General features: G+C 40.7%; 1 protein-coding gene across 1 annotated transcript; it reads right to left on the bottom strand.

Annotated features, from left to right (window-relative positions):
• Positions 1 to 688: 688 nt before the first annotated feature.
• TNFRSF8 (TNF receptor superfamily member 8) lies at positions 689 to 26,492 on the bottom strand. The gene is made up of 11 exons (XM_067311285.1): positions 26,406 to 26,492; positions 15,299 to 15,389; positions 11,546 to 11,668; positions 10,956 to 11,111; positions 10,776 to 10,869; positions 10,019 to 10,305; positions 9,708 to 9,818; positions 9,055 to 9,102; positions 7,873 to 7,898; positions 5,381 to 5,585; positions 689 to 2,101 (listed from the first exon to the last, which is right to left on the bottom strand). The coding sequence occupies exons 1-11, from the start codon at positions 26,490 to 26,492 to the stop codon at positions 1,854 to 1,856; spliced, it is 1,476 nt and encodes a 491-aa protein (XP_067167386.1). The 3' UTR covers positions 689 to 1,853.
• Between the last annotated feature and the right edge of the window lie 1,285 nt (positions 26,493 to 27,777).

Below are 27,777 nucleotides of genomic sequence, written 5' to 3'. Positions count from 1 at the left end.
TCCAGATCTCCGAAAGAACATAGTGAAATTAAAAAAGATACAACAACAAAAGAGATCAACTAAAATGACCAAGGCAATGGAGCAACTAACGTACAAGATTATAAAAAGGTGGGAACTCGGTTTGGAGGCTGAGGGGAATATGACCAAGAATCATAAAGGCAGTGGATAAAGTGAATGCAAAACATTATTGCAAATCCATATTGCATTACATTCTGTAATACAAGAACTAGTGGCACTCACTGAAACAAGTAGGAGGTCAGTATAAAACAGGTAAAAGTACATCTTTACACAGTGAATTGTAAATTTCTGTAATGTGTTGTCACAGGAGATTGTGGAGGCAGGTTGTATCAGAAGATTCAAGAGATTAGGAAAATTAATGCAAGAGGTTCATAAATGAATATTAAAGGCTGGGACAAACTCTCTAACATACTTAATCCAATTACAGCTGATGCTGCAGAAGTATGAAGAATACAAACAGCAGATATTAACCAGGCTTACGTGCTCTGCTGTCACTGTCAGAGACAAAATATTGGGCTACCTGGAGCACTAGTCTGGCCCAGGAGGGTGTTTTTTTATGTTCTTATGTTCCTTCTGTGTGTTTTAAGCTAAGTGTGTCAGACAAAAGACACTGAAGTTGCACAGCTGTTACTACGGTACTCTGCCCAGGGTACAACTACAAAGCAAGTAATTGTTTTTGTGGTTCCTTTTTTTGACTATTAAGGCACACTTTGTCATCTTGCTCATTTTCCATTGTCCTGTGTGAAAACATAGCGCTATTACATTTACAGTTATCAAAAAAGCAGCATAAAAGATAAAGAATTTGCGTAAGACAAGCCAGTTGACTACGAAACAAAACAGAAATTTTTTAAGAACAAAGACATGCAAATCAGCATCACCCAGATGATTATAAGCAATTCTTCTAAAACAAGCAGAAATTAACAACGTTATAGGAAATAACTACTGTGGCTATTTTTCAGTTCCTTGCTTTTTGTAGAAAATCAGTTTATTTCCTTCTTCTCTCTTTTTACAAACTCCACGCTCGGCTAAGTCCATAGTTTGTTCAACATCTAAATGTTGAGAATAGTTTGGCTTTCATCACAAGAGGCCGTTTTTAGCCTTACTGATGACTTGAAGTAATCAAAAACCATAAATCAGACCTCAAAAAATACAGATATTGGCCTAAACTATGACAGGCTGCAATTAGTTTTATTTGCCTTCTGTCTTCTGAGCCTGTGAGGCACCTTTTGGTCATGCTTCCTCAAGAAACATGAAGTCCATAAACTTAAGAGTTCTGTTTGTGTTAGTGAAAACAGAAATTATCATTTTCATTCAAGAGTAGAGGCCTTAAGAAAAATAGCAGATGTTGCAAAATGTATGACAAAAAAAAGTGTTGGTAATACTGGAATAGAAAAAACAGGGCTGGGTCTCAAGCTTAACTCCAGATTCTGGCCAGAATTTTCACAGCTAGCGCAAATAATCAGATGTAGGTTTTAATCCATTTCTTCATGCAGAGGAAGCAAGCCATGAAACCTGAGTATGTATCCAGAAGTCCTTTGAATTTTGTAGCTTTGATTCAAACTAATTTCCAGCATGATACTGGGGGAGACAGAGGAAGAGAGAAATATTTGATGATGAGCTATGAAGGCCAATGCTTCTCACTGCTTTGGATGATCCTCTCATCTGTTAGATGAAATAGGTTCTAGCGCTCTTTCTTTGAATGTGTTTCTGTGTTATATACCGCTTTTCAGATTACCTAAAGCAATATGCATTCACCTCCCTGGTAGTAGATTCAGGATCATTGCCACACTGGGTGTTTCTGTAGTTTCACACATCAGGTTCTTCTCAATGGGATATCACTTTTCAGTGGCAGTGGTGGGGTGATGAAATTCCTTTCCCTCCTCTTCCACAGGAACCATGACATCATTCCCGGGAAAAGATTCTGTCTCCTGCTCTGGATAGTGCATTGCCAGCTCCTCTTCCTCCGTGTTTTCCTGGACATCAACATCGCTTTCACATCCTCTGACAGCACAGTTCTTGCCACTAGACACTTCTGAAATGGACCCCACAATGACAGTGTCGGCTTTCATGATGTATATCTTTTCTGAGGAAGGAAAAAAATAGTGCTGAGCATAGTTAGCAATCACTGCTGTCTCTAGAGATGGTTCCTTTTCCTGCAAAATTTTGATGTGGTACTTAATTTTTCTTTTATTTTCTTCTTTTTTTAATCAGAGGTATTCAGATCAAGCCTATCACTGTGAAAACACAGAATTTGCTAAGCCACTAAAGCTTTTGGAATTCACATATTATGAGTTGTCTATTTCACTGGTTATTTATAAGGTGCTTTTCATTTTGGAATCAAAGCAAGCACTGAACACACTAAGTGATAAAAATGGCTTGGACATCCTATACTACACTGTCTGGTTTTGGAGCACTGTCAAGCGGAATCTGGGCATTTTAGATCAAGTAGATCTAACTCGCTGGTGATGAAGCAGATGCTCTGGGACTACAGGAGAAAGCAGAATTAGAAAAGGCAGTGAAATATTTGCAAGGGTCCATTAGAAGAAATGATTAATTGGTATCTGAAGAGGATAGCTGTGGAGGACCCAAAGTTTATGCTCCTGCTGGTTTTAGGAGCAACAATATCTGCATTAAAAGCAGCCTTTGGGCAAAGATCAGCACTGTACAGAAACTCCAGGTAATTGACCTGGGGTCTTAGGACCAGCAGAGAAATCTGTTTCTTTCCAATGGAGAATCAGCTACAAATTTTTCCAGGATACACTTCAACTAGTGTTCAACATGTTGAACCCACTCCTTTACCAAAGGAGTAGAAGGCCTTTGCTGTGGCTTGAAGCTTACATTGTATTCAAAAGGATGCTGTAGATCAGACACTGCAGGTATTGTTCACAATTGCTTGGAGATATTTGAGGATGGTAAGTCAAATCATCACATTCATCCTAAGTCCATCACTCACAGAAAAAAATAAAGAGTATTCAGTAAGGAAAGGTCAGCTCCAGTAAGACCAAAATAACCTGGTTTGGGAACTGAATATTATGCAGATTTTGTACTCTGACATGTTGGCAATGCTGGAGCTGGTGAAACATGTATTAAAAGATGAAGACATAGAAACAGAAGTAAAGGCCATGTGACTTGAGAGGGATGATTCAGAGCTACTGCAAAGTTCACACCGGATGCCAGAAGGCTCCAGCAGACTCTGAAACAGACTGGAAGAAAAAAAGTCTAAACTTCTGCTTCACTTTAAAGTATCTCTAGGAACCTTGTTCTATGAGCTAAGTGTAACAACCACTCTTGTTCATTAGCATCTGTTGGGCCATGATAAGAGTGTGAATATAGTGCAACACAAAATCTGTGGTCTCCAACAGGTGACACATTTTTCAGACTGTTTGATGACCAGCTGTTGAAAGGGTACCAGTCAATCACAAGGATCCTTCCACATTACGTACATGCTTCAAAAAAAAAAAAAAAAAAAAAGAGGAAATTATTTTTTAAAGTTGAAAAGCTATTTCACAATATCAGACTTTAAATCTAATCTAAAGATCTTGCTCTTCTGGCAGCTTAGAATGACAGCTACCTAGAAATTCTACCTTCCTTCTTATTGCCAAGCAGAGCCAAAGCCCAGTACAAATTTATCTAAAGTCTTAAGTACCTTTCACAGGCCCAGTTTATACCTTCTAGGATCCTGGCCTGTTAGTTAACCTTTCCTGCAAGAGAGAAGCCTCCCTTCTCCCTCACTCCACACTGTACTGAGGTACCTAACTCAGAAAATGAATACAATAGCTTAAAAATAAACTAATGGGCTGAAGAGAGAAAAGGTGCACTTTTTTTTTTTTTTAATACATTTTAGTGATTAAATAAATTCACTCTGAGGGAAATGAGAGCTCTTACTTCCATGCACAGGCACCCCCAGCCATAGGAATAATTGGTTGTTCTTCACAGAATCCTAGAGTGATTTAGGTTGGAAGAAACCTCTGGAGGTCATCTGGTCCAACGCCCCATGCAAAACAGAGCCAACTTATATCCTCCACATTGTTCTTAAGCCTGAATTTCCTTTAAGTGTTATTCTTTGGCTTGGGTCTGTCTCTGCTACTTGTCTGATTGCCAGAGAAAATGTTTATTTCAAAGTTATACAGCTTGTACCAAATGGAGACATAAGAAATAGCAACTTAACCATACAACTGGGCTAAGCTGCAGTATTTCACAGGCTGGCAGACAAGCTCTTGCCTTGTGTGCCCACCTTCCTTTATGAATTCAGCCCAGGGTCTGACAGAAGGAAAGGAAATGATATTTCATCTTCTCTGTAAGCAACACGTACAGAGGAGGGAAACAGGAGGAGTAGGGAATGGCAGGGAATTATGTTGTTCATTTCCTTTGACCATTCTGCCTCCTCAGATAGCACTCTCTCCCCCCAAACAGGGAGTAATCGTTCTGCCAAAGCCTGTTCTTTGAACTGCTTAGAGTAACAAAAGAATCTCTTGGTCTGTGGCATGGTCTGTGGCATGGAAAACAGAAGCTGCATTTTCTGCTTTTGCTTTTCCATATTCTTTCTGCGCTTTTGCCCCAAAAGAAGCGGAACTGGATTCCAGAAATCCCAAAAAAACAGCTATTTTTTAACTCTTTGGATTTGACTCACACCAAAAATACTGCACATGGTAAACTGAAAGTCAAGTGACCAGGTCTGGAAAAAACGTTCCAGTTTTCTTTCACTTCTTATTATCTACCAAGAATTCTTTGGATAGAAAATGGATTTTAACTGAGTGACATTTTGTAAGAAAAACTGTCAAATTTTGTATTAGAAATCTTTTTTTCCTTCAAAAAACCTTCAAATGCCCTTAAAATTGGGTTTAGAGATGTTGCCAGGATGTCTCATGCAGACTGTGTCTCAAGTAACAATTCTCCTGCTGTGAGTAAGCTTCCTTGCCAGACTTTATCGCCTACCCTGTGCCATGGTCAAAGACTTTCATGGGGCATTCTTCTCCCAGGATACTAAGGGGAGATATATTTGAAGCTGCTACTGTGAAACCAATAGAAGAAAATGATAGCTTTAGGCATGTGAAGTACAACACTCATTAAATATTACAGCAACATTTTCAAGATGAAATATTTCAGTTTTCAAATTTCTTCTGCAAACTAATACTTTTTGGAATGAAAAAGAGGAGGAAGAACAAAGCACACTTCTGTCAGGTTCATAAGAGACTAAGTCAATGTGAAAATAAGAAAGCATTATATTCAAATGAATAAACATGCCAAAATTTATGTTGCAAAGGCTTTGGATACTTTGCAGTTTAATAATAATTTCAGAAGGACATGATGTGCCCATGATTAAAAAACTGAAAAGATGAAGTTAAAAAAATGCAAGACTCACCAATTCGGTTATTTGTGTGGTCTCTCACTCGAGAATCAGCAGGGCAATCTGGGGCATTTCCATTGCTCTGCGTCACATCAGTCAGACTCACATCAGGACTACCTGCTTTTTCTGTGCTGGAGACCAAGTTGTTGTTGGTTTCCAAAGGGAGGGTTCTGTCAATTAACTCCTTCTCTTCTGGCACTTTGTCAGGAGTCAGCAAGATCTGCCAATATAAAGAAGAGAGTAGAATTGGGATCAACCTAAAAATAACACCTGTGAGAACTGCAATAATCTACAGAATCCTTCTGAGGCAGTCAGAATAATATAATGTGCCTCACAGGACCACTGTCATAGGGAGAAAAATTTTCCAAAGTGCCTAATTGATATAGGAATATAAGTTTCTTTCAACTAGATTCCTGTGTTACTTAAGATCATATTTTAAAACAGCATTTATATGCCTAAAGTCACAGATAGGTTTTCAGTGAGATTTGCAAGAATGACTAAGCAGGTTCTATCCCTCACTTTCACTGAAATCCAGTTTCCTGAACCTGCCTGGATGCTTTGGTAAATTCCACTGCCTTGTCTGCAGCTCAGATGCCTATGTACCTTTGTAATTCCATCTATTTGCCACTTTGCAAATCTGACTCAGCTCTTTACACACATTCATTAAATATCATCTTTCCATTTGGCAAGTAAATTGAGGCACTGGGAAGTCAAATGAATTTCCAGAGGTCACATCCCTGTGCTTTAAAAGTAAGCCATCAGTCCTACATTCACTGGGCACAAGGTCTTTTATTGTGTGTAGGATGAGAACATAAAATAATCTGAGACCCTGCCTTCCCTGTATGAAGTGTTGCATTCTTGGACAAAATTTACCTCCCTTGCAAGTTTTACACTGTATGCTCTGTTGCAGAGTCTGCTATCTTGTCATGTAATAGTAGCTGTATTCTGGAGGCTGCAGCTTAGTGGCACATTTCAGCAGAGTATAACACAAGTAATAAAGAAAGATGCTAGAGGTAAGAATTTTTAAGGGATTTGTTCAGAAAGAACTTTAACAAGATATTCTCCATATTTAGTAGTGAGATAATTAAATATCAGAGGACAAACCTGTACAGATGTGTAGTCATACGGTGAGAGAGACAAACAATCAAAACTAAAAATATAAACTAAAAATATAAAAAATAAAAACAAGCCAGAGGCTGAACTGGTTGAACTTCAAAATGCAAGTGCCGCAGCAGAATCTCGGATAGGAGAAATAACCTCAGACTAAGTATTATTTGAAGAAATCTGTTCCAGAATTAATTAGAAACAGTCCTTTAAAAGAGGAGCTAGAATCTGAGAAAAGCTAAATGTCCCACATCACAAACCTCTGATGGTTGCTAGCTCTGTTTCTGTTTCCAGAAGGTTTGAAAGGAAAAAAACAAAGTAAGATTTTGAAATGTGGAATTTAAACTCTTTCATGTGTCTGACTTGCTATGAAAGCAAGAGTGGAAGCTCCCCACAACTTAGGAATTAGCAATGATATGTTGAAATTACCATAGCTATTTGCAACCAGATTTGTTAGAATGAGAAATGTCTTGTGTCTCTGTGTGTGTATGTACAACATCTAAAGAGTAAAGTGAATTTTTTTGAAAACATGTAACTTAGTCTAAAGAGCATTTTCATTAGCAACCATGTAGATTTAAAGACAACAAGCTTAATAAACTCAAAACTAGAAGACTCAGAGGATGAAAGTTGCCATAATTTCACTAAAACTGGAGGACCAAATGGAATTGTGATGATTTCAGCAGCTGAGAACCTCCTTTCTGTTGTTACCATGATGACTAAAATTTGTCTTGTTCATTTGCACATTGGGATACTAGCTTTGCCTTGTTGTTGTTGTTGTTGTTGTTGTTGTTGTTGTTACTTAGCAACACACTCCCAGCCTGGATGGAAATGTATAATAATTTCAAAAAAAACCACGTGGGCTAATAACCTGCAACCTATACTGTTAAACCAGAAGCTGGTCCTGATGGAAACTCTGCCAGACAAACAACACCCTCCTTGTGCCCATATTATGGCCATGTCCAGCCCTACAAAGGAGGAAGATGACATGGAGGGAGACAGAAGAAGAGTTTGAATCCCACTTGTGTGACTGGAGCAGCAAGAGAAGACGGGGGTGATGCATGAAGCTCTCCCAGAAGGCAGAAAAGGCATGTTCTTCCTGTGATTTTGGTTTCTGTCCCATGGAATGACACATGAATGGCATAGGGCCAAGCCAAATACTCCCTTCATAAGCAAGAGTGGCAGCATCACATTATTTAACACCACATTAAACACTGCAGAATGGGGCCCAAGACGTAAAAGTAGCCAGTCCTAATACATCTCATTCCTTTGCCTAGGGGATCACAGGTTACAGTGAAAAGTCCAAATAAAAAGGCTGGCACTATTTAACAGGATATTTGAAAACATCATTCATTTTTTGCAATGGAAGGGAAAGTGGTCTATTTTGGAATATCATTCACACTTACTGCACTTTTGTTCACTAGATCAGAACCTGTAATGGAAAGAGGAAACAATATCAGAAGAAAATTCACAGCAACCAAAAAAAAATTAATATTTGCTCTATCACCTGGCCATATCCTAAACCTACTCTACAGCTTAACCCACCTGTCTTATCCTTTCTTTACCACTGAGGGCACACTTACATGATATGGCTGAGATAAACCAGTGACATGTTGCTGCCAAGAGTGTGAGGTCCTGCTTTCCCCAAAACCCTTTGTGGCCACCCCGTCACTTCCCTCACACCACAACTGGTGCTCATCTAACCACATGATGAACTGATAACACTTGCTAGTTAAGCTGAACAACTTATTAAAAAAAGAAAAGTGAATAGCTTTTGACTGGATTAACAAAATGAATCGGTTCATAGTGTGGTCAGATTAATATTAAAAGGTGGTGCAGAGGGGACTGGATTTTATGCAAGGATGGAGGGAGGGAACAGTGGGGAAAGAAGAAGGAATGTGGGAGAATGGAGCATACAGCACCCTTCGGCAGTACCATGAAGCTAGGCAGGCTCAGGTTTATTATCTAACTTCACTCTGAGGTGCTGCCACCTGTATTTTCAACATGTCAGCCTTTTAGTGCTGCACAGCAACAGGATCTATTGTATAAGGCAAGTGAGAGAGCAAAATTCCACTTTGAGAAAATTGAGCTGCACATGAGAGGTGTTAAATCCCATTCCCAAATGAGTGAGTGGAAGATGCTCTGATATACAGTGATTAGAAGAATCTAACACAAGAGAACAGGGCAGTCAATGGAAATGGAAATGCTGAGGGGGGATTAGTTAAGAGGGCAAAATGAATTTACTCCAGGGGATTTGTACAGGTTGCTGTGGCTAACACGCCACCCAGATTTTAATGCCCAGAAATGAACAAGGGACCTGGGCATTTTTCCGATAGGGCCTCCCAGCACTGCTGCATCACCCAACCATTCAGGTGCAATGGGAAAAAAGTGCCATCTAGTGGACTGTCATATCCACAGCATTTCTTGGCTGCACATGACAGACAACAGGACCGTTTGCATGTCGGATCCATCCATTTGACATGAAAATGTTCCATGTTTTAAAGTTCCATAAATTAAAGTTCCAAATTAAAACTAGCCATTTATTCATTAGGCAAATGGATTACAATTCCTGTCAGTCAGTCACTCACCTTGAGACCTGGGCCTGGATTTGTGTCTGGAGACTGAATACAGATGTGCTGATAAAAGAGACCATTCATTTAGCAAAACTCATCATGGGGCATACAGACTATAACAGCATTACCACACCCACAGGTCTAGCCGTGAGACCAGCCAGCCACCCTGCTCACATGCAAACAACCTACCACGTGCACATCCTGCTTTCCATAAAAGAAGGAATGTGGAAGTGCAGGTACACCCGACAGGTAACTTAGGCAAAGCTACAGAGCGCCTCTACCAGCAAAAATCTCTCTTGCTTTCCAGCTCAATGCCATCAAACCTGATCCCAGGAACCAACAAATACTCACAAAGGACTTCAGAAAACACAGGTATCATTTAATTTAGTGTTGGTGCTGAAAGAAGAAATCACTGGTTACCATTTCCCCACCCAGCTTGTAGCATCTTCCTCCATAACTTCACAGCTGCTTCAATCTTTCCCTAATGTTCTCCAAGATGCTGAACAAACAGTTTGCCTAGAACCCTTATCTGGCCTGCTTTCACCAGGCGCTAGTAAATATTCTCTTCCCCAGTGATCTCCTAAAATTTTAGGAGATATTATAGTTCCCATATGGCACATACTTGGAGATTAGACAGCATGCTATGGGTTATGGCTTTAAAAACTCACGCTTTCCTTTGAGGATGAGGATCCGTCTCTTGCAAACCTTCCATTTCCAAAATAACAGCATGCCCACAAGTAGCACTATCACAGAGAGAACCACTCCCCAAAGAACAAGACCTATAGCACAGAAAGGGAAAGGGTGGACAGGAGAGGCCAAGAAAAGGCAGAGGGGGGACTATTAGTATGTCCGCGTGTTTGCGGGACACCATTTCACAAGCTGTGGGGATTTGTGGGAAGCTCCCACATGAAGATAGCTTTTCCCAAAAATATATCCAAATAAAACCTGCTAGACAGAGCAAATGCTTTATCTTTGTTACCTCCCCTTGTTGTCTTCCCCTTGGCTACATCTGAGGTAGGAAAAGTGCCAGCCAGAGCTTTCTCCTCAGCAGTTGAACTGGGGTTTTCAGTTGTTGTGTCACTTAGAAGGATACTAGCAACGGTCACCAGCTTCTCCTCAAGCCTCGTCACATCAGAGTTATTTGTTTCATTGCTTAATCTCACAGACAAGATGCCTGAGGTGAGGTAAGTGGGAGCTTGGTCCATGCAAACTTGATCGTGTGTGGCATTTCCTTTGCTTAGTGCTACTTTGTTTAATTTGGCACAGCTAGGGAATGAAAGAGAACAGTGTATCACTGCTAGAGGCAACTGCATGGTAGAAGATAAGAAGGAGATTTCCTATGTGACAAACACCCCTTCGGTCATTTTTGTGCCAAGTGGATTTATTTGCTTTTAGTGACAAGGTCATGAACCCTCTTCTCACCCCTCTGGCACTGTTCCTTGAGCTGGATGCAAACCCAATACTCAAATACATGTATAATCCCACTGTACTCGGTAAACTAAAAATAAGGCAAAAGTGATTCTTATTTCCCTCCAACACAAAGCTGTGCAACAGGTATAAAGACAGGCCTTCTAAACTCTGCACGTGGGCACAAAGCTATACTACTGGCACTCAGATAAATCTGTATACTTTGCACCAAAAGAGCTGACAGATCTCCCTTCAGCTTTATTAGCTTTACATTTCCTTTCAGGTCCTTTATGCAATTAGTTAGTCACTTTAAAAACCCATGGCCTTACTCAGTGTGGGGCTTGCAGATGTCGGTGCTGGACTTCTGATCGGAGAAGGTCCCAGGAGGGCACTTTTCGCAAGAAACATCAGTTGTTGAGGTGCCTGAAGAAAAATAAGTGAGTGAGGACCAATCAAAATGCACCAGGTCCAGGCCTATGGCCAAGATCAAAACATGGAAGAATTTCTACCTTTGACTTTGACTCCAAAACCAGGCTCGCAAACAGTGTGCTGCTGGCATCGTATGCAGGTGTTCAGAACAGGGGTCTGACAGAACAGGCCTGGTCGGCACTCACACACACGGCTAGAATTGAAGGAGCAGGGGGCTTTTTCCACAAGGTCAGATTCTGTAGGGAAGAAACTGTGGGAGTAAGAAGGGACCACCCTGCAAGGGAGAGGCAAAGAGGGGACCAAAGCTGAGGAACATCACTTCAAAGACTTGGGAAACAGAATGGACTGTTGACACTCTTTGCCATGGCAACTTAAGTCACGAATAATTGGTGAAGCCTGCAGACAAAGCCTGCAGACAAATGTCTTTAATGTAAGACAGAAAGCAGAAATTAAACTTGGATGGCATTTGGATGAGAGAATTTTCAGGCAGTCACAGGAAGTGACACTGATTATGTGCAAGGTAGCATTCTGCTCTCTAAAACAGAAGCCAAGGATGGATAACTCCTCTGCTAACAATTCTACATAAATAAAATACAAGTAAAGCGTGAATAAAATATATAGAGAGTATATCACTATGTGAGGTATGCGTGAGGGAAAGCAAAGCAACTACCTTTTGTGCATGATACGCAAGCATCACATCGTGGCTTCTGGGATGCCTCATTTAGATATTGTTCAGGTCCACATCTCATGCAATGATGTGGGTCTGTGGGACACGCTTTCTTTTTAACATAGCCTGGAGGAAGAAAACCAAAATATGGAGGATACCCATTCTGAAGTACAGGAGACAACCATCCTAAGGCGTAATGCATACTCATTTACCTGTTTCACATGCTACTGCTACCACAGTCTTCTCTTGGCACCTGTCACTTGGTTTCTCTAACTCATTCTTGCCTTTCCCATTCAAGGGATCATAGTTGTCCTGTTACAGTAACACTACGCCTGGTAACATCACAGTCATTACTATGGATTGCTGCAGAATAGGCACATGAGAAGTCATTTGCTGAGAGTTGGAAAAAACTGACAAATCTGCAGAGAGGGCAATATTGTCTTGCCATTATAAAGTCATCAGGCAATTGCTTTTTTAAATTTTTTATTGTCTATAGCAACTGTGCCCTGATATTTTGTTACCTAAGGCATTACTTTTTCTTTCAAAAGCTTCCAGAATCTCCTTGGTGCACATGGACTCATACAGGGACAATCTCCAACTCCCACCCTTGTGTTATAGAATGGAAGGTGAAAAAACTGTAATTCTTACAGTGTACCATATATCCACCTAGCAAGTTTGTGGTAGGTTGGTTTCCAAGCAGTTCAAATAATTTTACAGTTGCCTTGACAGTCATGAGTGAGATGGTTGAACTTTACAGTTGTTTTTCTTTGAACATCTGAGGAAAGCACTCATTGTCCATGTACAAATCATACTACGTGTGCATGTCTTTCTGATGTTGAGTGTATATGCTATACAGTTTCTCTGTGGACACCTCCAATTCACTGGACTCATTGCTCACAGTTTGAACGCACACTGCCCTGAATCTCTCAGATCTTCAGCGTATATGTAGCACATATGAGGTTGAGCAGTAGGCTGGACTGATCTTTACAGCTCCTTTCCAACCTAACTTATTCTATGACTCTATGTTTATGTCCAGTAATCATTCTCCAGTGACAAGCTTTCAGAAGTGTCCAGCTGGCAAGCCGGGTACAATAACCTGCTGGGAGTATGGGGAAGGCTAGAACAGAAGCATCCCTAACATTTCAGCTCCTGAAGCAACAGATTAGGTATTCTACCACTGGCCATAATGCCAAGGAAATTAGAAGGCGCAGCAGTCAGCTGTGACCTTGTGACCTTGGTGGGAGGTGGCAATAACTATTAGTGGGTAAGGAACAGTGGCAGTTGCAGAGGCAAAATGAAAAGCTAAAGCAGCAACAGACAGGCAAAGAGTTGAATGTGTCACAGATGGCAAACAGGAGAGAAGTAAAGCCAAGTTTCAGCATACAGCCTGCATCACCCAGTCAGAAAGGGTTAACAACAGGAAGGGGAAACCTGGCAGAATAACAACCCGCCTACTAAGCATTTTGGCAAACATGATGTGGGAGTGCAGGTAAAAACAGCTATGCTATATTTAGCCCACTAAATACCACCAGACAAGCCTGAAACATGTCATTTCCACCTCCTCAAAACTACTTGTCTGAAATTATTCTTTTCAAGGTGAGGGCTGACTGCTGGAATGGTCTGAATCTCAGCACTTGAACTGCACATGTGTACCTGTATGTGCGTCATTTCCCTCCTCCCAATCTCCCAGAAGCTATAACTTCTGTTCTTCAAGATTTCCTGCACATATGGGTCCCTCTCTTGAGGGATGTGTGTTCCAGGTGCATTAGCTTTGAAGCTTATCTAACAGTGTCTTTTGGAGCTGTCCTCCACTCAGTGCATTGATAGGTCAGCATACAGATAAAAGCCTGAGCTGTAAGAATACCAGCTGCAATAACCCGTACAGAAAAAAGGTACCGAAAGTAAGTAGATGATGTAAGTGTTTTTCTTTTTTGAGTATGTGCATTCATTCACTCTTGTGGAATTGCTGTTAACTGTGGGTGGGAAATTATTTGAGTATTGATAGCAGCACTGTCCTGTGGAGCTGCATATCTGATTTAGAGACTAAAACAAAGTAAAAAGAAAAAACAAACCATAAACAGAAGCAAAGTGGAATAGTCAGCTTCTGCATAACATGAGCTGTTCTACCACATATGCCATTATTCTCCATGAAAATCTCTGTTCCTCCCCTCTAGAGGAGGGAAATGCTGTGTTCTGTGATGACAATAAAATAATGCTCTCCCAGGGTCCCTTGTATGAAGTCTCCTTTTACCTGGAGATGAATAAGTACTTGAAAAGAGAAGTGGCAACTGTATCAATTGATTAGAACAATCTTTTGAGGTTTGCTTTGAAGCTTATCTTGAAATTGAGCTTGAAATTAGCTTTGAAACAGAGGATGTGGCTTGCACGTGGGTCAGTATGCTCAGAGTGAAAGCTGTACACATGTGGGCTCGAACACCAAGGAGAGTAAAGCCAGGCTGCATCAAGAGTTTGAGATGCTCCACTCTGATTAAGGGGCACTTTAGAAGAACTTCTTTTTCTCTGTAGTGAGCAGTTGAGTTAGTAGCAGATATGAACAGGTTACTGATTGAAGGAGTAGTGGAAGGTGAGAAAGAAAAAAAATTCTTATGAATGAGCTCCTGTTGTGAAGGAAACCCTGGAGGATGTGAAGTGATGTCCAAGACTGACACATGAGGACATGGCAACAAAATAAGTTTCAGGAACATGCAGAGGTGAAATGTTCAAGAGATGCAGCTCATTACAACTAGATGGGGATCAGATGTCTGCTAGAGACCCTGCTATGACATTTTTCACTGTGGGAATTTTTGCAAAGTATGGCTTTGAAGGAGAACAGAGGCTCTTTTCTTTGGATCAGTTCAAAATCAGCACCTCCCACATCTTTTTTTCTTTTATGGGACCAGCTTCTCTGTCCCTTGGTCTTGTTTACTCATACATCTTTTGAATGATTCTAGTGGTGTGCTCAGGAATAGTGCAGGATGTCCCAATGGGGACCCTGACATAACTTCATAGAAATGCTAGCAAACCAAGCACTAAACTTTTCTTTATTATTAGAGCATAAATAAATGTCAAAATTTTCCTTTCAAAAAGAAAAAGAAAAGGAAACATTTCTAGAACAAGAAATGGGTGACGGTGAAGTACCATAAAATGCCCCACCCACTGAGGGGCTTTTTGGCCAATAGGGGGAGTTTCAGACATTTCCAGGACTCTTGTCTCACCAAGGTATTTCCTGCTTCTGACCTCATGTGCCTTTGAGTCATGGCTAGCTTCCGACGAAGTTTATTCTGCCCCCTGAAAAGGGGTTGTTCCCTTTCTCATGCGAGACGCTTTCTGAACTGTTCTGACTATGAAGATAATGGCAGATTTTCCACACCATCTTTCTATACTTTTTGTGTGTCTGATCAGAAGAAATTTAGCCTCATAATTTCATTGATCTATTTCATGCTCCGAGACAAGTTGAAATTAATCCTTAGACCTGTCTACTTCTAAATGTCAAGTCTACCAATAAAAAATTGGTATAAATACAACTGGTATTTGTAGCAAGTTATCTTGTTTGCATTTTATAGCTTCTCTGCATACAGACTGAACAAGGAACAGGGCACTGGAAAATAAAATTCATATCTGGATCCATACCAGAGAGTCATTCATGAAATTGCACTTTTCTTCAGGGCCAAAATGCAAATCTGTAGATGTATATGGCTCCTAGTATCTCTACCAGAAAGCCCCATGTTAATTTGACTGCATTATAAACATACTGACCTGGGGGACACTGGTAACAGCAGCTTCGTGAAGTTTCATCATAGAACCAGTTCTCAAGTGTGTCACAGGAACGAGATGGAGTTAATAATGTCTAGAAATTTAAACAGAACAAAGACACAATTAGAAAACATTCACTGCTGTATGAGGGCAGATCCCAGTATCCTGTCGTTAGTGATAATGGTTGCAAATGGTAAGGGAAAGTCTGCAGCTTTTTGAAAGTCCACATATCCCAAAAGCAACTGGATTATTGCTGTACATAAACTTAAGCAAAGACTGCAATATTCAATATATTTAGCAATGATTCAGTATGTATCTTCACTCAGGAGGCTCTTTTCTCTGAATGTGATTTAAACATAGGATCAGAATACTGTAGTCCAACCTGTGCATCAAGCATTTCAGCAGTCAGAAGCCAAATCCTTGTTTCATACAATAAAAGGGAAGTAGCATTGCCCTACAAAAAATGTTTTTCAAGCCAAAGCTCCACACACCCTTCAGAACCTAGTTGCAGGGCCAAGCAAGGTCACCAAGAAATGCTTGCCTATTTGTTAGATTAGTTTGCACCTTCACTAGAAATCTTGTAGCAGTTAGAAAATCAAAAAAGGCTAAAAATCTCAGTCCTAAAATCATTGCATCCTAATTAGAGATAGGGATTTTGTAGAAAATAAAATAGAGAATCCCTAAACATCTATAGATTTCAAGCTCTTTGTGCACTGGAATAAGAGGTGGTGTCATAGTAAACACTGTCTAAATTTAGCCAGATTATAATCCATAAAAATAATCATTTAAACTAATAGCTAGTTCTATATTAGTTCTACACATCCATCCTGTGAAATCTATTTTTTTGCGGTTCTCCATTTGTTCACATTACTGTGTCTAGCTGCCTGTACACCATTTATCAATGTAGCACACAAGTCTTTTTGTTCAGTTATTTACGTGATCATAATTCTTGAATTTAACAACCTAAACGTGTGTTTACTGTAAAACAATAAATGTTTTACTTATAATTTGGGGACAAATCCTACAAGTAGTTTTTGCCTTGAAAGGAATGACACAAATTCTTATTCACTCAGTGAAGTCCTTATACAAATAACTAAACCCATTTATTTTGTGAGTAAAGGCTTTCAGGAACAACCTTTGATTTGACAACATCACTGATACTTGTTTAGACAAAAAAAACCCCACAAAATGGTTCTAATGTTAGCTTAGGAAAAAGACTCAGCTATGAATTGTATCAAGAAGCAGATAATCAGACTGCACTTCTGTATGGCAGAGGCCACTACATACTCTGGGAAATTACAGTGCTACAGGTTTTCTGATGAAGAAATCAGATTTTTGAATTTGGCATCTCCCCTAATAACCACCTAAAAACATTGTTATCTGAATTTCATTTTCAGTATTTGCTAGAAGGTACAACCGGCAACTTTTTGTAGAGAGACTGAACCAGCAGATTACCCAGAGATTTTCCCGCATGATAATGCTAGAACAGTTAATAAAGATTTCAGCAAACCTACATCCTGGTTTCTGCAGGTGAATTTCCCATTGCTGTTAGAAATAAAACCTATGATTTCCTACTGCCTTTGTATGCAGTGCAGAAACTTAATAGCCAGTTAATCTCACAACCATATTCTGCTATTTAATATACTGTTCTTTTCACGGTGGGAGCACAAAAACCAGAAGTTAAATAACTTGTCTGAGGTTACATCAGAAAACAGGAGCTTTCGGTCAGTGCAGAAATTAACAGAAGGACTAGAAATAGAAACATACTGAAACCATTAAAATTCATCCAGCTCCAGTAATAGAAGTAAGAAATCCTGCCTGACACATTTCTGCACTAACCACTAGGCCACATAGCCTCTCTGCAAAGCATTTTTTCTAGCTTACTGTATAGAGGAAATAGCAGATGTCTCCCTCAACCTGACTCAAATCAAGTTTACAAATGTGTACCCTGTATTTTTCTTTTCTGAAGAGACAGCCTTAGACTGTAGGAAAAGGAAGTGGAATCTCCTTGTATCTGTGTGGAGGAGCACCCTGGTTAGCCAGTCACTTTAAGGCTAAATTAAATAACAGGAAATGACACAATGAGATCAGTCATGCTTAGACAAAGGGTCATTCAGGAGTCACTTCAGTGATATGGAGTGGATTGCTGAGTTTTATAAAGAAAATTTAAGAAATGACAGCAGCCTGGCTATGCCTAAGTCATCCTGGATTAGTTTCTCTGCAAGATCTCTGGGAAGTTGCCACAAAAATCTGATCCTTTCTTCCTAGTTCTCCTGTGCAACCAACTCTGGCTGCAAATGATGCTGAATTTTAAATCAGGATAGGAACAAAATTCTTGAATAATTTATGAAAAATATAAGCTTACATCTTATTTAATTGCCTCTTCTCAGGTTTAAATAAAGGAATAGTGCCTGTCTACAAGTGCAAGGAAGGGGCTGCTTTTTAAAAACTGATTTTGTTTAAAATATGAAAATCAGTTTAGTACCAGATTCTGCCCCTAGTTTCAATGATGCAAATCCTGATTATGAATTTGCCTTGATGCTAGTGGTGTGATAAATTACTGCAAGAGTTATGCATAAATACTGCATAAACTATGAAATTCACATGTGAAAGAGTACTCAACATATTTTTTTTTCTTTCCACAAGAGGGCAGCTAGATACTACGGCCATCTATACACTACATGAAATCTGCAGCCTCACAATAAACGCAGCTTCCAAGAACCCAGTTAAGAGCACAGCACTGCAGCACCCTTTACTGTTCACTGAGCCAAGTCCAAGATGCTCTGCTGGAAAAAGAAAAAGTCATTTTAACAAATCATTGACACAGTTTCTATGGCTGAGAAACAGCCTTCTGAAGACCCCACTACTTCTAATTCATAGCTACCCACAAAATATCTTCAAGAGTTTGTCATCTGTTCAGTTGGCGTGTTTCATGAGCACAAAACCTACTGTGGTTCCTTTCAGTGATAAACAACGTACATTTCACACATCAGCCATCGGCTCCCCATTCTTGTTTTTTTTTTTTCTCCCCCCCAAACCCTAAAGCTATTTGGTTCCTACTGTGACCTGTATGGGCTGTGCAATGATGCAAAGCTCTGCTCTTAAACTAAGCAGAAAGGTTGGCCCTTTGTAGATAGCATACTTTATATTAAGGACTTTAGTATAAACAAAGTCCCATACCTCTAGTGCTTCAGCCTTCAAAGCTCAAAATAAATTATATAAGCAATTGTCACTGGGGGAAAGCAAGTGTCACTAAAAATTATATGGGCTCTGCTTCTCTAATATATACTAGGCTTTTCATGAGCTCAGTTTGAAGATTTCATGCATTCAAGCTAATTAAAAAAAAAGGCTTGTAGTAAGAACCCCCAAACCTCCCTCAATTTTGTGTGGTGCTGAAGCAAATAGGTGCCAAAAGGCAAAGAATGTATCTTGCAAAAAGGACAAAGGTGAAGGGCCAAGGTCTCAAAGGATTGCAAGTCTTTCAAAAAATGATGGTGCTAACAAATTTTCTGCAGAAGTCTGATCAGGCTACTTTTGGGGAGAGGGTGAAGGGGTGACAAGCATATGAGGATCATCTAACTGTTTCCTTTTTTCTGTCTATGTGTAATGAATATCAGGGTAATAAATGAACTAAAACAAATGATAACCAGACAAAGCCATGAGGTAAAGAGGAACAAACATATGCATTGTTAGTGGGTAGCAGTAGGCCTGAACTGAGGTAATTTACACACTCAACAGCTGAAGGTGCGAATTACATCAGCTTCACCACCTGCAACTACTCTACTCACATGTAAAATACTACCTCCTACACCTCATCTCCAACAAGGGTGCAAGTTTGCAGTAAAACATTGGCTTGTCTTTTTTTTTTTTTTTTAAATGAGCTTAGTATTTCCAATTAGGAAGAGATTGCTGAAAACAATTCCTTTCCACCTTAAAAGTGTGGTATGGAGATGGAAACAGAAAATGGGTAAAGCAGCTGAGCTATACCACTCAGCCAGTTTGAAATGATGACTAAGACTCTTAAAAATCCAGCCAATATATTCCTCTGGAAACAGTCTCCCTATGTATTCAAACTCTCAGTTAAATCTAACATTCAATGCCCTGCATTTCGTGTATCTCGCAACAAGGCAGAGAAACTTGAAGTATCTCTACATGTACTGGAAAGAAAGAGCAAACCTTTCTTGATGTCCATTTGTAACTGTTAAAACCTGGGCATGTTGCCTTTCACACACAGGTGAGTTAATGAAAGTGTACTTAACTTCTACTTTGAAGGAAGAATAGACATCTACCATTATCAGTTGGATTTACAATGGCTTATCACAGGGCAGAGTTCATTTCTTAGCAATCCCTCTCAAGCTACTGTCCATAAAACTTACACTGAACCATAGAAGTGCAGTTCCTAGGTAATCTTTTTACCGGCATTGGTAATTTTTTTTTTTTACTTGGAATATGTTTTTTCCAGAAAAATCTTGTGTTTTCAACATTAATACAATTTTTACAGAAAGGAAGTGCTTTCAGCAAATAGCACTAATTTTTGTTTTGTCAAAGCTGAAACCAAAACTTTTTTCAGGAAAAGTTCTTGACCCTAGAATTCTCTGTCTCATAAATGACTGCAAGATTTCCATGATAGTGAAAATTTACAGCTATTTTCTCATGAGAAATTTTCATGCTTGGAAAGCAGCAGGAGCCAACATCATACAGGCAGCTAAACTCATCATCTTGTTACTACTCAATACATGCTCTGAAGTTATCTTTCTTTACCATTATCCTGACTGTACAAAGAAGGAAACAAAAGCACAAGGAAATGACAGGTCAATGACAAAGTTAGGAACAGAGAGAGACTAAACTGCCTGTGAGAAAATACCTCACCAAGAAGCACTGAGGGTACAGATTTCAGGTTTACCAATCCCTCTCCCTTCCTGACTCAGTGCTTTGTGCCAAGATATTGGAAAGATATCTTATGCATTTTCTTGATTTGACCATGATCTTAGATTACTATATATAAGAAGATTCCAAGTGATACGATTGATGTGATTTTTCATTTTTTGTTCCTCAGCTATTGGCTTCTCCTTTTTAATTGCAGAAATATAGACATCAGCCATCAAATCCATCCAAATTTGGAGGAACTGCAAAATACTTAATACATATTTGTCTCGGTCTTCCTGGAGAGAATGCAGACCGAATGCTGAGTTATGAAATATCTCTAAGGCAGATTAACCAAGATTGTTAAAAAGCCAAAAATACTTCAGTATCTTGGCCAAAAAAAGCATCAGATTTCTCCAGAATTATGGGAGCAATGTATTTGAATAACTTCTTAGAAATTAAGGTTGCTGAAAGGACACGTCCACTTTCAATGGCAACTTGCTATTTTCATGTAGTGGTAGCCTACTACGGACTGAGCCTGGAACACAAAGAGGATCTCTAATCCTCAACCGGTAAATATCAAAATGACTTGGGTGAGCTCCTACTGTCTGACTAGTCCAGCACTGAGCTTGGATCTCCTGGCTCACCCCTGTATGTACCCACAGCGACATGACAGTCACAAGGCTGAGGGCAGGAAAAGGCCCTGCAGCTCTAACATTCAAGATCAGCAGTTCCATTTTGGGCTCTATCATTGCTCAGCCTTAGATGTGTTAAAGTCCTTGTTATACTGGATCCAAGGTCTACCTATGACTGTGGATGTTTTTGTGGTGGTAGCACCAGGGAAGCCCAGACAGGTTCCATCATGGCATAAAGGACATAGTCTGTCTCCAGTCCCACAGGCTCCTCAACTTTAGATTTGCTTGCTTTTACCAAATCTTGCCCAAACCTTCATCAATAATGTTGAAAACACTTTCTATCCTGCCAACACTTGCAGCTCAATTGCTGAGGGGGGACAACTGCTATTAGCGTAGGTCAGTCTGCTACAGCAGAACTTACAGCTTATGTTCTCTAGAGCTCTTCCAGTGGAACTTAAAAGTGTCTTTCCATTCCAAAACCGGATAAGCAGTTTGCTGGGGGGCATCACATGCTGTTTGTAATCAAAACAGGCAGGGGAAGAACCAGTTGTCTTGTCACACTGTGGCTGTACAGGATTCTGGTGACAGCACAGATTGATCCTGTTTAGATGAGGGAAATTTTGAGAAAAATTCTGACCAACAGTAGCAGTATTGATCTCCCCAGCACAGATATATATTATGGTTAGACCAGTTTTGAGCTGTGTTACCAACGGCTGCAATGGTGGGCGCCTGGTATGTACTGGGTTTCCAGTCTTGTGACTGAACTGGTGGTAGCCAACAGGGGAAGTTTTTAAAGAAAATGTCCCTCTCATCAGCAAAACCTTAATCAGAATACAGATCACCCAAATGAGGGGAGGAAGTCATGAGGGCAATGAGGAGAAAAAGGAAAAATTCATGCAGAAAGTGGTGCTTTATCATATGAGGGATCAAGAAGACAACAATAAGAAGGGAAAGCTACTGGCATTAAAAAAAACAAGCCCTGTGCACTTGTGTTCCTATTGCACTCATTGCTAACAAAATCTCAGCATTAAGGCATTTCTAATATATTTCTGGTTGTGAGTACTCAGATCAAAGCAAGCATGCTTCCTATAAAACAGTGAATAAGATGCATAAGGTTAAACTAGAAAACAGTGAAAGTCTTCTGCATTGAACCATTACCTCATCTGTTAGTATGAGCTTAAGTCAAAAGGAATTTTTTTTTTTTTTAATGTTCTAGGATGACAGTAGAAATTTAAACCTGACTCAGGAAAAAAAAATAATTACAATGACTCAGGATTGTATGACTATCATTAATATAACTAATTTTTCCAGAACAAAACCAATTAATTTAAATTAAGACTCTTTGTTAGGCAGAAGCTGAAGGTTAAGGCGACTTAGCTGGTCCCAATTGCTCATAAATAACTCTTGAAATGAAAGGAAGGGAAAAATCAAAGAAGACAGAAAAAAAATCAGCTGATCATTGCAAAACCTCAATGCTACCACCTTCTTGAAAAGAAGCATCAGCTGTGAGTGTTGGAGGGTTTTACCTTCTTGATTCCATGGTGTATAGTCTGTGTGTAGAGACCCACAGATAAGAAAGTGGTAAGAAATTATCTACTTATAGTGTTGGTCATTTTTCCTGTCTCCAATAAACTTATAGAAATTGCCAGTTAGCCAGTGAGAGAAGATTCACTTCATTTTTGCCCCTTACTGCTTAATTTGTAGGGAAGGATTTGTCTGCGAGAACTTTCACTTCTGCCCAATGCCGCCCTCTTCTTCCTTGAATGTTTAGAAACACTGAGGAGTGTGGTATAATTCATACTCATGAGTAACTAGCATCTGGCTTTGCTTCATTGAGGAAATCTCCAATAAGCTTTACAAAACAAACTCAAGTTACTCTCCTCATCTCTACAAGGAACAGAATGAAATGCAGTAAACTCAAAATCTTGTTTTAATTAATATTCAAAGTATTCTTCTCCTTTCATCTCTTGACTGTCCTTTCTTCCTTACCTACTCTCTAATCTGAACCTCAAAACAGAAACAGAACTCACCATCTTTGGTCAGGAAAATGCAAAAGCCTAACACAATTTCACTTTTTAAGGCAGTTTCTGTACCATCTGCTGGTGTTCCCTGAAGGAGGCAGAAGCAGTATATTGTACATTTCCCTGTCCTCTCCCCAAAAGACCATCCAATCTCAATGAAGAAACCCCCAACTTCATCTCAATGACATATAATATTGACTGATTCTCAAAAGAAAAATATTTAACTATGCAGCTTCAACCTTTCAAATCCTTATCCCCTATACAGCCTATACCTGTGGCCTAGCAGTAAACACAACCAGGAACAAAAAGCAGACTCTACCTCCACAAACACTGACAGCTCTGTTAATTAATATATATTGTAACAGGACTTTAACACTGAAGGAAGATCACAGCAGTATCAGGGAGTGGGGGTGAGGAATCCAGTTATGGTGGAGAATAGGTCTTTGTCCTTCACTCTGAATCAGAGGAAGCTCTGAATGGATGGGTCTTTACTAAGGGTGAACTAACAATGTGGAAATATGGGTCTATTACAGCTGTGCTAATCCAGTGACTTGTTGCCTTCACAGAGTGCAATCTTACTCCCCCTCTCCAACTTGTACCCACATGTTCTTTCCCCTCTACCTCTTTGATTAGGATAGAGCAACCGTGTGTCTAGAGGATGAATCAGTTCTAGGAGCTGATCCGACCAAAACTTCTGCTTTCTGAATTTGTGAAGTTGCATTTTCAGTGAGTTATTGTGCTGAAACAACTCATCCTGTGGCTGCACAATCACTTAATTCAGTGTAAGAGAGCTGGTGTCTCTGTAGCCATGAACAGGGCCTCCCCTTGGTGTGACAGTTCTCTGTTGACTGGTCCAGCTGTAATGTGAAACCTTGCAGGCATCATTTCTGGACCTATATACTATATCAGAATTGATTTGATCTTGATTGGACTTGACACAATGTAGAGTTGATGCTGCTTTATGCCAGCTGTGGGAGAACAGATAAGTATTTAAACTAGCAAGAAGCTAGGCTGGTGTAGTAAACAATCCCTGGTGCAGCTGAAAGCCTGCCACTACAAAGTTAAGCTGTCCACATTCTTGAAACAAATTTAAACAAGACATCAGTTTATATCAGGTCAGTACTTTTCTTCGGTTTTTGATCTACTACAAGGACTTCTTAAACTGGATTTAGTATACTGTTAAACTGGAGACTGAGACTGAATTTCACTAATCTTTTTCTCCATGTAGTCAATGAAAGGTTTTTGATTCAGCAGGAGCTGGATTACATGCTCAGAGAGAAAAGATCACAATTCGTGTCATGTTGGGACTGCTCTGTGACAGGATGGCCAGGGATCCCTTGGGCTAGCACTTTCAATGACCTGACAGACCAGCTTTTTTTTTTTTTCTTTAAGCATTGCAGACCAAGACCCAATTAAATAAGGCAAACACATATTTGATGCAGGGCATTTGGACTTTTCAGTGTTTGTTTTTGAGAATTTGTTTTTAGAAAACAGGCTCTTTGTAGCTCTTCTCACTATCCTTTTATCTACAAATACATTTGCTATCCCAATTTAAATAATGGCCATTGCAAAGATGGTGCTGAATTCAGTGAGCTACTCTGCAGTTCAGTCAGGACAAGGCTTGACTCATTCATTTATGGGCTTCTGATCTCATAGAGAAAAAGTGATGGTGAGGCAGAGTAAGAAACTAGCTTGCTACAAATGAGCTGTAAGTCAGGAAGAAAGCATATTACGGTAAAAAAAAAATCTTCTACCAGCATTGGCTGTTCTAGAACTGACTAATGCTGTAGCAGAACAGTTGACTCCCTTTCAAGCTCCTATCAAAATTCTGACACTATTAAAGACAGAGGCTGATAATCTAAGACCTTAAGTAGTTCAGTTTCATCTGCTTGATAGTAGAGACATTATTAATACCTGAGAGTTAACTGAATATTAAAACAAACTTCAAACTGCAGACTGAAGCGAGGAGGAATATAGTTTAAAATATAACCAATAGGCTGTTATTTGTTCACACTAAACCGTATTACTTGTTTTCCAGCAGCAGCAAAAGCAAAGACTGCTGTGACAGACACAATACAGAAACACAGCAAAAAGCCAATTGCTTATTCCAGCAAGACCTAAGTATGTATTCTAGGTAACTGATGATTTTGCAGTGAGTTTGAATGTTGACAAGGATTAGAACACCAAATTTCTCTCTGTTCCTTTCATTTTGTGAACACCAAAGCGATGACAAATAGCAAAAATACCATCTTTTATCTAATGCCTTTCTCTCAAAGCAGCTTGCATACAGTAGACCAGACACGCTTATCTGAGTGACCCCCTAAATATTCCTCAAGTGAGTAAGGACTGCAGACTCCAGTCCTATAGAATAGAGGAATCACTGTACTCCAGGAAGGAGACGGTGGCAGGGCAGATAATGAGGGCAAAGTAGAGCAAACTTGCAATGTGGGAGGGGAATTTACAGTTAAAGACACCAGGGAAAACTCCTACTCTTACCAAAAAGCCAGGAGGATCTTTTTCAAATGTCTGTGAAGATAATGCAGGACATGCTTATTTTCAAAGATCTAATCAAATTAGCGTCAGTCTCTCAGTAAAATTCACCTCGCAGCCCAAGTGACATGCAATATCATTCATTTACAATGTACAGACAGGTATCTCAAGTTGGCACATGTTTTTCCACTGCCAGGAAAAATGGCCAATTCAGGAACCAATCGGGTGTGCAATTGGATACCTACTCAACTTTACCTACGCAAAGAGCTTCTGTGACTTTGATTTTTTTTTTTTTCTACAAGTGTGCATAAATCAGCCAGAGGAATTATCTGGATTTATGCCAGGCACTGAGGGCTCGCTGCCGCGTGATCCATAGGGAGAGGGCAAACAAGCCCGCAAGAACTGATATGATCTGAGCAGGGAGTTAGCTTGCATCTACAGCACCAGCTGAGTAGGGGGCTATGTCTATTTTAAGTAAATTTGATGCAGAAATCCTGGCCCATTCATGAGAAAGTCAGCGTCAAAAGGGTGGGCAGTTGTAAAGAGGAAGGTATTTTACTGTTTTGTTCGCCTTTACACCTTTCACTTTGCCAAACCAGACTCACACCAGCAGAGAGAGCGGAAGCCCTCTGAGCCAAGCTCTGCAAGGAACATGCCTGTCAGACAGCACCTGGCCCTCCAGGCAAAAATAAAAGCCACTCACCCAGAACAAATGAGAACAATATCTCTCTCCCTCCCCCTCCAACAAATCTCTCATTCCCTAGCTGTGATGTGCACGGAGGTGCAGTAACACCATCAACACCAACGAAAAGGTGCGGCCGGTGGCTCCTACCCCCGGCTCCTGCCTGCGGAGGTCCCAGCAAGGACAAACGGTGCCGGCCGCTCTGTGCGGAGAGCGCTCTCCTTTACACCTTTATCGCACTGCGCTGCACTGAACCTGTCTGCATGGAGCTCCTGCAGACGCCCACTTCCCCGCGCACCCAGCTGGTGGGCGGAATCACCCGGCAGCCCGGGTGCCCCCAGACCGCCCCGGCCCCCCCCGGCCCCGGGCTACAGAGGCATGCTGCGGGGCTGCTGGCTCCCGGAGCTGCCCTGCCTTACCTGCGGGGCTGCCTGGATGTCCTGAAGAAGCAGCAGGAGCCACAGCCCCGGTGCCAGGCTGCGGGCAGCCATCTGCGACGGCGGCATTAACTCTCGCCAGCTCCCAGCATTGCAGGTCAGGGAGTCGGGCTGCTCCTCTTGGACGGGACCTGGACGGCACGCCCGGGGTCTGGCCCAGCCTCACTCGGTGTCGCGGGGCTCTGCTCGCTCAGCCCAGAGCTGCTCCAGCCGTTCAAGAGGCGGGGGCGGCAGGCTTTGAGACTCAATCAAGCTGAGGAAACAATTTGGAAGGAAGGGGGGGGGGGCTGCCCAAAAAAGAAAAACAAAACAAAACAAAACCACGTCAATCACTAGTCCCGGAGCTGGCGGGTTTCTGCAAGTTGGCTGCATGTGTCGAGGTTGTCACCCAAAGAACGCGGCTGGCTATAGAGAAACACGGGCCCCTGAGTCATATAGGCTGCCCTCAGAAAGCACTTCACCTCCCTTGGTCAGGCACGACTCCAAGCCCTGTCCTGTCCATTCGCCACACTGAGAGCTGCAACCAAGCCTCAAGAGAGTTCCCAGTAAGAAACACACTCATTTTTTCAATACAGTCATTTTACTCCTGTTTGAATGAGTGTGTGAAATCTCACAACCACATGGGGTAACTCTGCCAAGGTTTAGGCTTTACATGTTGTCATTTAAACACTGATATAGCACAGAGCATCCTCTTGAGAATCCTTCTTTTTCCTTTCAACCCCATTTGAAATCAATTCCTGTTGCTGACAATCGTCCCTTGGACTGTCACCCGTTGTTTCGCTCGCTTTGATTTCTTACGCTGGATAACATTTGGTAGCTCTGATGCCTGGAAAGATTTCAGTTGCTTTAAAGTGTCACCCAGCTTTCTTCTCTGCCCTAAAAGTTTTGACAAAAGTAAAAGTTTGCCACTTCAAAAAGGACAGACTGCCTTGAAAACCACTCTGAGGTGCTCAGGAAAATAATGAGAATTTGTGTTCTCACACCCATGCTTTTTTCCCTCCTTTCACCCTTATCAGCAAAAAGAAGAAGAAAAGAAATTAGAAAAGATTGAAAGTAGGATAATTCATCCTTTTATTAAAGACCCACAGCCACCTCACTGACACTACAACAGTGTTCCAAAAGATGAGAGTTTTCTGGAACAGTGTTCCACAGGGATCCTGGGTTGATGTCAGTATCTTCTAACTCATACTTGTAACCCTTTTCTTTTCAACCCGCTGCCTTTACTTTTTCTTCAGAACCCCATCTTATAAAAAAAGGCATACTTTGCATACTGTGTACTTGACATATACTTTTAAATTCAACCTCCTTCCATCTCTCTGTCAGCTTATTTCTTGACTTCTAAATTCTCTTAGTT

The sequence above is a fragment of the Apteryx mantelli genome, chromosome 26 (assembly GCF_036417845.1).
Source record: "Apteryx mantelli isolate bAptMan1 chromosome 26, bAptMan1.hap1, whole genome shotgun sequence".
Lineage (NCBI taxonomy): Eukaryota > Metazoa > Chordata > Aves > Apterygiformes > Apterygidae > Apteryx > Apteryx mantelli.
This window is presented reverse-complemented; position numbering and strand designations above follow the sequence as displayed.